Genomic DNA, 12,409 nt, shown 5'->3' on the forward strand with positions numbered 1-12,409 from the left:
ATAATATTTAAATTATTTATATCTGAACACAGTTGAAGTAAACTTCAATTTCAATACGAAATTGGAAGAAAATGTATTTCTCTTTTCCAAACTACCCCTTCGCGAAATGTTTGAACCCAACTCTGCGGCGCGCTCTCTTTGGAACAAAACGCGCTGCGTGCAACGCGCAACGCGCACACCAGCATGCATTTGCACACAAATACCGCGCCGTGGAAATAGTACTTTGGTTGCTAATGGTATAGTACTTTGGTTGCTATGCGCATAGTACATTTGGCCGTGCACAGAAAGATAGCAAAAATAGAAAGTATCATGTGACTCGCTCTCGGCCAATCAAGACAAAGAATCTGTGGGTGAGGTGTTGTAATACTTTATATAACTGACATACAGATCCTAGTCATTTGGTTGGTGGAACTCACATCACATGGCATTCGTTATTGCTCCCATTCACGCCGCGGCTCAAAAAGTACTATCCGCCCATGGGGAATGGGAAATACTATTCAACAGTTAGGATCATGACGCGGTATTTGTGTGCAAATGCATGCTGGTGTGCCCGTTCAGCGTTGCGCGTAGCGCGTATTGTTCCAAAGAGCCAGCGCTACAGCGTTAGGTTCAAACATTTTCGTGATGGGGTGGTTTGGAAGAGAGAGAGAGATTTTCCTTCAGTTTGTATTGAAAAAAAATGTAACGATTTCGTCACTGCTCAATGTAACGATTTCGTCACTGCTCTCTAATTTTTTTATTCCGTTTCGCAATTCTTTTCAAATCTTCAATTTTCTATTTTATTGACGTTAATGGCCACAATTTTCACTGGTTATGCTTACGTTTAGATTTCTACACCCAACTATTTCGTTAACGTTCACTTTTATTTGAATGTAACGATTTCGTCACTGCTCTCGTATTTCTTCTATTTCGTTTCGCAATTCAATGAGCCACATAATAACGTGAATGAAAGCGTTGAAAATAACCGGGCTATTTTTTTTTTATCTTTTTGAGAAACTGATAAAATTAATATTCGAACCAACACTTTAATTTTAATTCCCAGCTTCCAACTGTTTGACTCATGTTTGGACTAATCCTACATAATTGAAGAGTAGCCGTCCCTTTGCCGTCTAATATTGGTCATTCATGTCCAAATATTCAAACCTGAGAAACGCAACAATATGTTTTTGAGAAAAACTGATAAATAAAAAATTGATATTCAACCACTAAGCACTTAAATTTTAATTCACAGCTTCCAGCTGTTTGACTCATGTTTGGAATTATCTTACATAATCGAAGAGTATTAGTTGTCCCTTTGCCGTCTAATATAGGCCATTCATGTCCAAAAACTTCAAACCTGAGAAACGAAAGAACAAACAAATCATGTATGTTAATAGGAACAAAATGGTGAGTAATATATGAGAATTAATGATGAGAGTTGATGAAATGATCTTGCGTGAGATTGGTCCACTGAATCTTTAAAATAAAGACCATTATTGATGCAATCAACCAATCGACTGCAGCATCTAGATAGGACAACCGTGAAGATAACTTCTTGAATGAAGAATATACAGCCCCTTGCAAAACCTTTAAGGCACAGTAAAGTACAAGGCTATTTGATGCATTCTGAGAGACATTGGAAATACAAAAAAAAAAACCGATTATGCTGTCTTGAGTTAACAACATTCTCACTGCCTCAAAATGAGAAAAACAATCCTGTTTTACATTACTACCCACCTGCCAGAGCTGACTGGAAACCAGCATTGTAATCGGTCGCTACCTCGTTCTGAATGTAGTCCAACCTGTCATTGACGAAACCATCATTAATGTCTGGCCCACCGACAAGGGCGCCCTCTAACACGTGGAGGTTAGGGTCAGGGTCGTTTAGATTACTCCAACCACAGTGCGCGGGAAAATCAGGACAGGAGCTGAAATAAAAGCGAAAGTCCAATAAACAAATATAAAAAGGGGCTTCGTAAAAAAAGTGCCTTTACTGGAGTGTTGTGGCCTCGTGGCTAAGGGCGCTGGATTCGTGGTCTGTGGGTAAGCTGCAGGTTGTGGGTTCGAGTCCAGCCCGGGGTCGATGGTGCTTGTGCCCTTGGGCAAGGCACTTTGTCACTCGTTGCTTCTCTCCACCAAGGGGCTAGGAGCAAATGGGTACCTGTGAGGGCAGAGACGGTTGTTGTGATTGAATTAGCTGCCTTGCGCCTAACAGGCTCCATCGAGCTGTATACTCCCAAGGGAGCTGAAATGGTATTAAGAATGTTTAATTGGCACATGATCAGGGGAATATATATGTAAGCGCAACCCGTGGTCCGATGTTTATGTTTTTTGTATCAAAAGATGCGCAAAGCTCGAGGATAAAAAGTCATAACAGCTCAGGTCGCTGTCAAAAAAAGAAAGAATTACTGAAATTCGTCCATGCTATCAGAAGTTATGGATGTTTTACTAAGCGACCCCATTAGCAATGCATTGGAATTTATATATTGCGCTAAATCCCAAAGACATTCAAAATGCAAATAAGATTTTATTTAATTGGTTGAATCAAGACCGATATATTATTTTTATATTAAGATTTGGAATATAAGGAATAAGTCAACTCTGCCCTTCTGAAATATTGATGGTGATCATTTTGGCTGGGTTTTTTTTTTTCCTTTGCAAGTTTCCGTTCATGCATGGAGGTGGGAAAACATCTATGTTTCAATACAGGGTGAATACTAAAAAAAAACAAATGGTGTTCCCTATTTTTTTAAAAGAATTTTTGCTTGTAGCGTTTTCCAAATCTGGGATATGAAAGCCCAATTAATAATTTTTCTTTTAAAGAAAGAATCATTCTAATCGCTCATGTACTTTTTCGGTAATGATCTCTTGAACACAAAGACTGTTGTTTAACATTGTCCACGGATCACATTTAAGGTATGTGATGTGTCAGTAAAATGAAACCATGTCATATCCTGAGAATGATATCAGAATAATTCCATAAGTCTCCGGGGTAGCCAAGTAGAAAGCAGGGCAATATAAACTCTTGACATTTTAAAGCATGACATTTTAACATTGGAAGCAGCAGGTTTTAAAATAAATGTTATGATAAGTGCCCGTTATCATGGTTATCAGCGTGTCCTGATGTGGTTTTTAGTTAACGTTTTGCTGAAATATCACCTACCTTTATTACTGTGATCCGTGGACACAGTTAAACACGGTGTTAGTGTTCAAAATTGCATAGCTGGAAAAGACCATGAGTAATCTGAATGATTCTTGTACTAAATGAAAACTTATTAACTGGTTTTTTTATATCCTAAATTTGGAAATGCAGAACTTCTTAAAAACAAAAACAAAAATAGGGGCGACATTTGGGTTTCCTTTTTCTTAACTTACCTTTATTTTATTCAGTGCGTAGGGTGGTAAATGATAAGTGGTGGACAGCTGAATTTTGTGATCTTTTATTAAAATAGATATAACAGTTACTAATCAATAATATGTACCTCATCCCTATGTTATTCTTTTATGATTTTTACATGTTATTTATTTATGAGCGAGCTAAATATTTGTTTAAATATTTTTTTTGGCGTAAATTCGGTCACCTTCTTATTGACTCGCCCTGTTTAGTCAGCTTACCTTGCTCGATGGTGCGGGGAATGCGGCGGATTATTGCCAAAGCCTACCACGAAACTTCTGCCACCATCACCCAACATGTAGTTAATCTGCTGCTTGGCAAAGTCTTGGTATTTCCTTACTTCGATTCCTTCGTGTGCAGCAACCAGAGCAAGGAAGGCAGTGCTGGCTGTCAACAAATAAGACGCAAATAAATAATTTGGTTACAATTTTAGATTTATGCATATTGTTGAATTATATGAGAAATATATGAAATAAGCGATTATTTTGATAACAGTTACATTTGCGTACCCGCATAACGGTTAGTTCCCCACTGGACGCTCCATGCTAGTCCCTTTGGTGTGTACTGGATGTTCCCTGGTTGCCAGCTATTCAAGTAATTGGTGATAGCAGTCTTATAACGAGTAGCACCAGTCAATTGATACATCATCATCTGCAATATTAGAAATGCATCATCATTCATCATCGGATGCACTAGACCACGTGACCACAAACTTCTCCACCAATCTTGACTCATCTTTACGTTTGTAGCTCAAATCCAAAGATCGAAAAGTCCACACACTATAGCTGCTAAGCTTCTGATGTTGAGAAAATTTCTCGTTGGAGATTTTAACGCTGCGATGAGCCATCGTTTCATTTTACCTGTAATCCATCACAATACTGAAGTTTTCAGTATATTATTGGTGTATGAGTGTTACGGTCTAAAACAATCCCTTCAGATATTTAGGTGAACATCATTTCTTTTCAAAGTGTCTAAATAGATGAATACAGGCCCTCTTCGCTTAAGAAAATAATTTCAAGCAAAGAAAATGGTGTATGCCCTGATTACTCTGCGTTTGGTCAGTACCAGTTTGAAAAAAAGGTTTTATCGTTCCTGGTTTTTGCCGGGCCACCGCTCCCGAGGATATACAGGCCTAATGACATGATGATTGATGGCCTTGTGATAACAGCATTGTACTTCTCAAGCCTTGTGATGGTTGGAGCCGGACAATACACATCCTATGGGAGTTGGCCTGGGTATGATCTTTGCCTTTGGGTGAAAAGTTCAACCAGGTTTAAAGAGGCACTCACGATGTTTTTGAGCTATATTTCTATAGGGAACGAAATAGTTTGTCCAAAAAATGACGGAGTAACTATATTAACGTTCTCACGTACTGTGGCACACTGCAGGCTTAAACAGTGGGAGTCCTTCTGATTGATTATTTATTTGTTTTGAACCAACATTGTTTGTTTGCAACACGTAGTACCACATACCATAACTCCAGCTTTCTTATCATCCCAGGAAAATGCCCAGGGTGTGCCATCTCCGATATGGAAGGCATCGTAGTGCTTATTTGCCGCCGTCAGATACGTGTTGTTACCGGTAGCACGGGCCAACCATGCTGCACTCCATGCTAACTCATCCCCGTAACCACTATAAGAACTAATTGATGAACAGAAAATAACAATTCACGGGGAAGAATCGATTTTGTACGCAATTTCAACTGATGCCATCCCCAAACAGCTTGGTCTATATAGTTTTAGTTCCCAATCTCACTCAACATACAGTTCATAACTCGAAGTAAAATGGTAGACCAAAAAAAAGCATCAGGAAATGCATCCATCAAAACACTGAAACCACAATCAATATCATAATTACTCTGAGAATCTTCGGGAAAAAAATGAAGACTTACTTATAGAAACTAGCAGCGTTAGGAATAGCATTGGTGTAAGTTCCTCTGTATTGGTCAGCGAAAGCGTACAGTTCTATCGCATTCTGAAGAAGTTCTTCGGCGTAAGTTGGATCTACAAAGTTATTTGTAGAGAAATGTTTATAAAGTTGCTGTGAATCACATTTTATATAAAAATCAGTGGTGTAAATGTTAATGTCAGTCTGGCAGGCTAAAATATGATCACTTCCTTGGTAGAGTGGAATGGCCCACAAACCAAAACACATCGGTTCTTGTGCGTCATTTTACTGCATGATATTCGCCAAACTATACCCTCACTGGTCACGGTCACTGTTGCCTCAATAAATGTATTTTTATTTTATTTTTTTATGTAAATCTTTGAAGTGACAATGTGCAACATTACAACATAAGCTTTATCTTACCTGTTTGCCTAAAGGCAATGCTGGAAGCAGCCAATGCTGCAGCTGTTTCAGCAACAACCTCAGTCCCAGGGTTAGCAGCTGTGATCTTAAAGGCAGGTCGGCGCATTGTCATGTCTTCTGGTCGGCCCCAGTACGCATGATCAAGGTTGCCGTCACCAACCTGAATAACATATTGAAGTTACAGCAATGTTTTGCATAACCGGGCAGAGGACCAACTGGAATTCAAAAATCTAAATAGGTTTTTATTGACTGATTTTGAGATTTGATAATCTGTGTTATATCGTGAATCTTACCTGTCCGTAGAATTCATATTGTCCAGTGTGGCATTTTAGGAAGTAGTCAGTTGCCCACTTGATGCAATCCAGCATGTTGTCTAATTCCCCTGATGCAAGGTAGGCGTCGCGGTACTCGACCAAGCCCCAGGCAAGAACAGTTACAGTTGATGCCATGGGAAAACCAAATTTCACGTGGTCTCCAGCTGTAAACAGAAATGTCACTAATTATTATAAACACACACACACACACACACGAATACTGAAAGTTGTATCCTTGTGCAGATATTTCTTTGTTCTCGTGTACTAAAGTTTTCGAGTTTGAAAGTACAGTTTCAAAATGCTCTTATTTTATCCAGAATTAATTTCCCGGGCTGAAATTCGGACTTATTAATATCCCTTTTCAAAAACTCAACCATTTGCGACACATCAACATACCTTGGAAATTCCTAGTTTTTGAGTAAAATCAACAACTCTATTTTGTGGGGGAAAACCTTGCGAGGACGTGGGCAAGTCTACACAACGTATCTCAAACCTGGTTTATGTGGACATCTTTTGTTTAGAAGTCCACAGTTAGTTGCATATTTACCATCAAACCATCCACCAGTCAAGTCTTCTCCATTAATTCCCATGTCATTCAAAGTGCTGTCAGATCTCCAGTGTATGCGGTTATCGGGTGGTAAAGGTCCTGATCGCTGTGCCTCATAGAACAAGATGGACTTATGAATCACTTCAGCATAGTCGTAGGGAGCTACAGAAAACACAAAGATCAAAAATGCAAGGGGAACTCGGTCATTGTATGAGGAGTTCTGAATTGTCCATGCCTTAAGAACAAGAGAAATACAATATTTTTTAGCATTACCTGACGAAGTCCATTGAGTGACGCGTGTTGTCTCAACGGGTTTCACCGCAGTTGTTGTGTGTGCAGTAATTGGAAGTCTTGTTGAAGGTACAGTGCGAGGTTCACTGGAAAGTTCTGTTGGAAGTTCCGTTGAAGGTTCAGTTGTGGGTGGTGAGACTGTTGTAGACGTTTGACAGGATGTTGGATCGTCTTGGCAACATTCTGGTTGACCGACCATGTGAGCAGTGAAGCTAGGAGTAACTGTCGTAGAAGCCTGAAACCTTTGGGTGTTTACAGTCCCCGCAGCGAGGTCAGCATTGTAATTCTTGTTCCTCAATCTGTAAATTGTACCTCCATTCAAGATGTCGGTAATTAGGGCATTGTAAACCTGTGAAAAAGATTTAAGGTATTTAAGAATCAATTCGTTTTATAAAATAAAAGATTCTGTGACAGAAATCGTCGTCAAGGGGATTCTTGTCATTTTATTTACAGAAGTTCAAAATACCTGAAGATTTGAAACTGGCTCGGAGAACAGAAGCTCCACCTCCCAGCCACCGGTCACCTCATTCTCGATCGGTAAGATGAACTCTCCATTGAAGTTTCCTGGCCATTCGTGGGTGATTTGAGCCGAAGAACAGCAGGTTCTGCAGCCCAGGGGAGTGGAAACTGCTGGACGTGGTGTGGTGTGAATAACTGCGCTGTCCGAACATTGACCACAATCTGCCTGGCCAAGTAGACGGACAGTAAAGCTGGGAGCTTGACCGTCAAACTGACCGAGGAAGCTCATGGCTAGGTTCTGTCCTGGGGACAGGTTTCGGTTCCATCTTTTGTTCTCCAGGATGTACAGAGTGGAGTCGCCGTTAGTGTTCTTGATATTTGCTTTCCAAATCTGTTTGGAATGAAAAAAAGAAAGGAAAATGGGATGAACATTACAAGTTTGCACCACTCAGTTTAGAAACAAAGTTTATTTACGCAGTGCAATTTGAAGAAAAATAAAAACATAAAGTTTAGTAAGAGCTTTCAAATTAATGACACTCCATAAAAGGCAAATCGGTCAAAATCATAAGAAAAAAAAAACTGTTCAGAAATCCTGACCAACGCCAAAAGAGGAGCATTTATCCAGAAAAAGGGGCACCTTCCGTTGGTATGAAAGTGAGAGCCTTTCGGCCTCCACAATGGTGGATCGAGAACCCTTTTTTGTGGGGAGGGGGATGGGCACAAAATTGGTCCCCCCCAAAAAAGTGGGTCCACAAATTCACGGCGTTGGTTCTGGGCCGGCCCAAGGGCCTCGAAAAAGAAATGGATTATAGATGCTCTGTGGTGTGATCTGAGGCAATTTCTGACCACTTTAAACTTTTTTGGCAGGAAAAGATGGTGGTGTACGTCGTGGCTGCCTTTTTTGTGACGTGGGGGAGGCATGGCCAGGCGCGGTTCTAGAACCAATATTTTGGGGGGCTAGCACGGTGGATCCAGATTTTTTTCAGGGAGGCGTGCTGAAATGTTGACCGGTTATTTTTTCCACACACTTAGGCCTCCGAAAATCAATAGGTGGGGGGGGGGGGGTGGGGGGGGGGGGCTCATGCCATATTTTCAATGGGGAGCGCCAATAAAATCCTAAAATCATTCAAACTATATTAACTAATGCACCCTTGTCACGGCTATTTCTTCTTTTAGGGGGAGACCGTTCGCATGTACATCACAATCCTTCTTTTTGCTAATGCAATTTTTTTTTTTACGAAATTTATTTTTTGGGGGGCTAGACAAAAAAATTGGGGGGGGGCTACAGCCCCCCTAGCGCCCCCCCCCCCCCCCCCCGTAGAACCGCGCCTGGGCATAGCCCGTTGCCCCCGCCCTTGGATCCGCCCTTGGGCCTTCGGCACACCGCACAACCTCAGCCCCTGAAAGCAGGGACGGCGGAACCAAGGGACTTGCCCCCCCCCCCCCCCGATTTACCCAAGTGGCCTCTTGCGGACATAAATGTGCCCCCTCCAGATGAGAACAAAACTGGCCCTAAAATATCGGATAATTTGTTTTCAGTAAACATTCCCCAAAACGAGAGTTCTGACATGAACACAGAATATGAAAACCAAGCCCCAAAACCTTTACAACATACACCCTGAAAAAGGGCACATGACATAATGCGTAGTTTGCATAACAGCCGGTTATGAAGAGCGCCCTATTTTGGAAGATGGTACCATCCCCCCTCCCCCCCCCCCCCCAACTATCCTTTTTTATCGATACCAAGTGTCCGGTGAAAAAAAAAAGATGTCGACATTTCAGCACAGATGTGCCAAAAAAAAATGAGCAATTGCCCCTTTTGGTAATGCCCCCCCCCCCCTCTCAGTTTGAAAACCGTTCCGCCGCCGCTGCCTGGCGATAACCTCTCTGGGTCCGACCATGTATTTGAGAAGTGTTGAAAGAATCAACGAGAGGGGCACTCTAGCCTTTGATGGCCAGCTCAGTGAACATTTTAGTCGCGTGAGGAGGAGCACTACTATTTGTAAAGGCCAGTTTCCAATGAGAGGGGCACAATTTTAATGTTGCGAGCGGGGCACTTTAATGTGTGCTTTCGAGGGCCAGTTTTACATCTCGAGAAGTTATCGCGAGAGGAGCAATACCGTTTGTGATGGCCAATTTTCTATCTCGAGAGGGGCACAATTGTATATTGCGAGAGGGGTATTTGTGCTTTCGGGGGGGGTTCCATCTCGAGAAGGGCACAATCTTGTTGCTGCGAGAGGAGTACTTGTGTTTTTGAGGGTCAGTTTTCATTGCAAGAGAGGAGGCAATTTTATTTGTAGCGCGATCACATGCTTTCATATGTGTGCGTTTGAGGGGGAAGTTTTGTTTTCATCTCGAGGAGGTGCTTTAATAATTGCGATCGAGAGGGGCACTTTTGTTGCCCTGGGAAAATGGGGGGGGGCTTTCCCCCGGTTCCGCTGCCCCTGCCTATATCTTTATATCTTTATATCTTCATCTACATTGTCATACTATTTCATTCGTCTTTTTGATAAGAGAAGTTCGCTATGAATTGCATTCCTATATCTACAATGTACCCACCTGAAGGCTTGTGACTGGTTTGGAGAACTGTAGTTTCAGCTTCCAGCCTCCGGACACTGAATTCGTGATGGGAATTGAGAACTCGGCATCAAAGTTACCAGGCCACTGATTCCTGATGTTTGTTGTACTTCCACATGTGTAGCATGCTGCGTCAGCCAATGAGAAATAGACTAGCAGGAACCCAACACACATTAACATGGTTCGTAGCATCTTAATCTGAAGAGAATTAAATCGGAAAAAAAGTAACGCTCAGCTGTGAACTGAACATTTGTGTATCGTAATTCAATAATTGAAATTCCCTAAGGAAAAATACCATTTTCGTTCCCACTGGATACACAACTTTAATTTTATTTTCTCTTTCCTGAAATCAAATGAATTAAGGAATAACTTTAATGTGTTAATCCAACAGTATACTGTTGTGTTCGCTAGGTGTGTTCGCGTGAAGACTATCAATGTTGCGTTTGTCCATCTATACACATGCTTAACGTTGTTAGTCTTCACTGTTGTATATTGTTAGTCCGTTCGTTTGTCGGTCTGTCCGTTGTGTGTGTTTCTTAGTCTGCCCAATTCTCTCTGTCGTGGCTGTCATGTTGTTTGCATTGGTGCCGTGTATGCTGTGTTTGTATGTCTGTCCATCTCCCTGTCCTTCCGTTTGTCCCATGCTTAAGTTTTGACTGTCTACCAGAATATGTGTCTGTCTACTGTTTGTCTGTTCATCTGTCCGTCTAGTGTGTGTTTCCCATTCTGTTGTGTGAGTCTTTCTAAGTCTCTTGTCGTGGTTGTTTAAGTCTCTTTGTTGTGGTCTTCTCGATGATTGCTTGATTGAAGTTCTGTGTCTGCCCGTTTACATCTACCTGTTAACAATTTAAATTGGGTCACCTACTTGTATTTGTATAATTTAAGATTGTTTTTAAAAATTAAAATTTAGATTTTGACCGCTTTATTCAAATAAATAGTAACATAATTCAAATGTATCTCAACGTATTGAATTTAAAGCAAATTGCTGATTGTTATCGCTCCCGATTTTGAGGCATTCAAATTCTTTATGGACATTACATTTTGAATCAACACACATCCTAATCATAAGTCATAACAAACATTGCAAGTGTCGATTCACTTTTTGGTTTGGTCGAGGTTATACATCACGATTGACATTTTTTTATTCTATTTTTCATGTCTTCTATTTAATACTTTAAATTTGTAGTCGAAAAAAAAGGAAAATCAAAACATGTTTTTTATTAGATTTTCCTTATTTTGGTCTGCATTCCTATTTCCTTATCATGCATGGTTTTCTAACGTGTCTAGATTTGAAGACAAGCGTCTGCGCAATAGACACTGCTTACCCTTTTCCGTATCTCTTCTCGTTCACTCGATCCCTTCCGACATCTACTGATGATTGTCCACTGAAGTAGTTCAGGGGAGGAACTGCCCGTCAGTGGATCATAATGACCTCCGTGCAGAGAGTTTATAGGGAAAAGTGGAGCTGTTATACGATGACGTAGCACACAGGCATGTGGCAGTGCGGATCCCATGCGCGACTAATCTCGCATAGAAACGGTCACTTTGTCGGAAACCAACCGTTTTTCACAAGCATTATAAAACAAAGACATACAAATGTCACCGATAACGTCACTAATTAAAGTCGTGGCTAATCTTTAAAGTCCAACGAAGTGTAAACTCGACGGCATATATTCCAGATGTTTTGAAAAAAGAAACAAAAAACTAGAAGTATAGCTGGTATAAATAAATATTCAGCGACCTTTTTCATAATGGCAATTTCTAATTAAATTGTATGAAGTTGCTTAAATATCACTCTGAATGACTGACCAAGCACTAAATCCTTCAACGGAAATTCGAATCATTCTGGCGCATAAAACGATACCTTGCCATAGTGCAGTGCCATTCAACCCCTATATATACACACCTGCGCAAGTTTTCTGCGCTAAGTCGCGGGCGAGGAGGACCGGACAAGGCGGCGCCAGACTCTAAAACATTTGGGGGGGGGGGCAATATGGGGGCAAGGAATTTTTTTTGGGGGGGGGACCATTCAATGGTCCGGAAATAAGCAACTAGAGCAACTTGAATGTATAGTCGTTTTTATGAATGAGAAATGTATCGAACCGCAGAATGGTATAAAACAAAATGTGCAAAGATATCTATACGGCTAGAAATACAATCATGTGTGGCGTATTGTGTCTACCAATTTTACCAATGTTTATACGTTATTGTAATGCTTTCATTGGCCGAAAATGTGTCCACAGAACCGATGATTAACTCTCTATATTCAACTTGTTAGGAATCTTAACAGCGAAGAAAATAAACCTAATATTAATCTATTTGTAGATAAAGTGTTGTGGGGAAAACTGGGGGGGACTGGGGCAAAGGGGGGCAAGTTGTCTTCATCTTTGCACTTGGGCCCTGTGTCTCCATCTGGTCCTTCCCTCCGCCTTAATGCATAAGGTCTATGCAGAAATATTATAAATTGTAAATATGATATAAATTGTGAAAGTTAACAGTCTGAATTGGTTCAGTTTTTATTTCAATGTTCTTAAATGC

The 12,409-nt window shown here is 40.9% G+C and overlaps 1 protein-coding gene across 1 annotated transcript; it reads right to left on the reverse strand.

Moving 5' to 3' along the window:
* Positions 1–661: 661 nt before the first annotated feature.
* Positions 662–11,258, reverse strand: LOC119728904 (endoglucanase 4-like). The gene is made up of 13 exons (XM_038201334.1): positions 11,197–11,258; positions 9,854–10,069; positions 7,302–7,685; positions 6,818–7,184; positions 6,545–6,706; positions 5,977–6,161; positions 5,684–5,843; positions 5,265–5,376; positions 4,846–5,014; positions 3,883–4,024; positions 3,595–3,760; positions 1,717–1,907; positions 662–1,336 (listed from the first exon to the last, which is right to left on the reverse strand). The coding sequence occupies exons 2-13, from the start codon at positions 10,061–10,063 to the stop codon at positions 1,302–1,304; spliced, it is 2,283 nt and encodes a 760-aa protein (XP_038057262.1). The 5' UTR covers positions 10,064–10,069; positions 11,197–11,258; the 3' UTR covers positions 662–1,301.
* Positions 11,259–12,409: the final 1,151 nt, after the last annotated feature.

Source organism: Patiria miniata, unplaced genomic scaffold (assembly GCF_015706575.1).
Source record: "Patiria miniata isolate m_02_andy unplaced genomic scaffold, ASM1570657v1 HiC_scaffold_20, whole genome shotgun sequence".
Classification (NCBI taxonomy): Eukaryota; Metazoa; Echinodermata; class Asteroidea; order Valvatida; family Asterinidae; genus Patiria; species Patiria miniata.

Excerpts from the sequence above, each read along its gene's own strand:
- LOC119728904 (XM_038201334.1), bottom strand. The coding sequence starts at position 10,063 with ATGCTACGAACCATGTTAATGTGTGTTGGGTTCCTGCTAGTCTATTTC. Across the intron at positions 6,162-6,544 it reads GACTGGTGGATGGTTTGATG|CTGGAGACCACGTGAAATTT; the intron begins GTAAATATGCAA and ends TTCTGTTTACAG. Across the intron at positions 3,761-3,882 it reads GGGAACTAACCGTTATGCGG|CCAGCACTGCCTTCCTTGCT; the intron begins GTACGCAAATGT and ends ATTTGTTGACAG.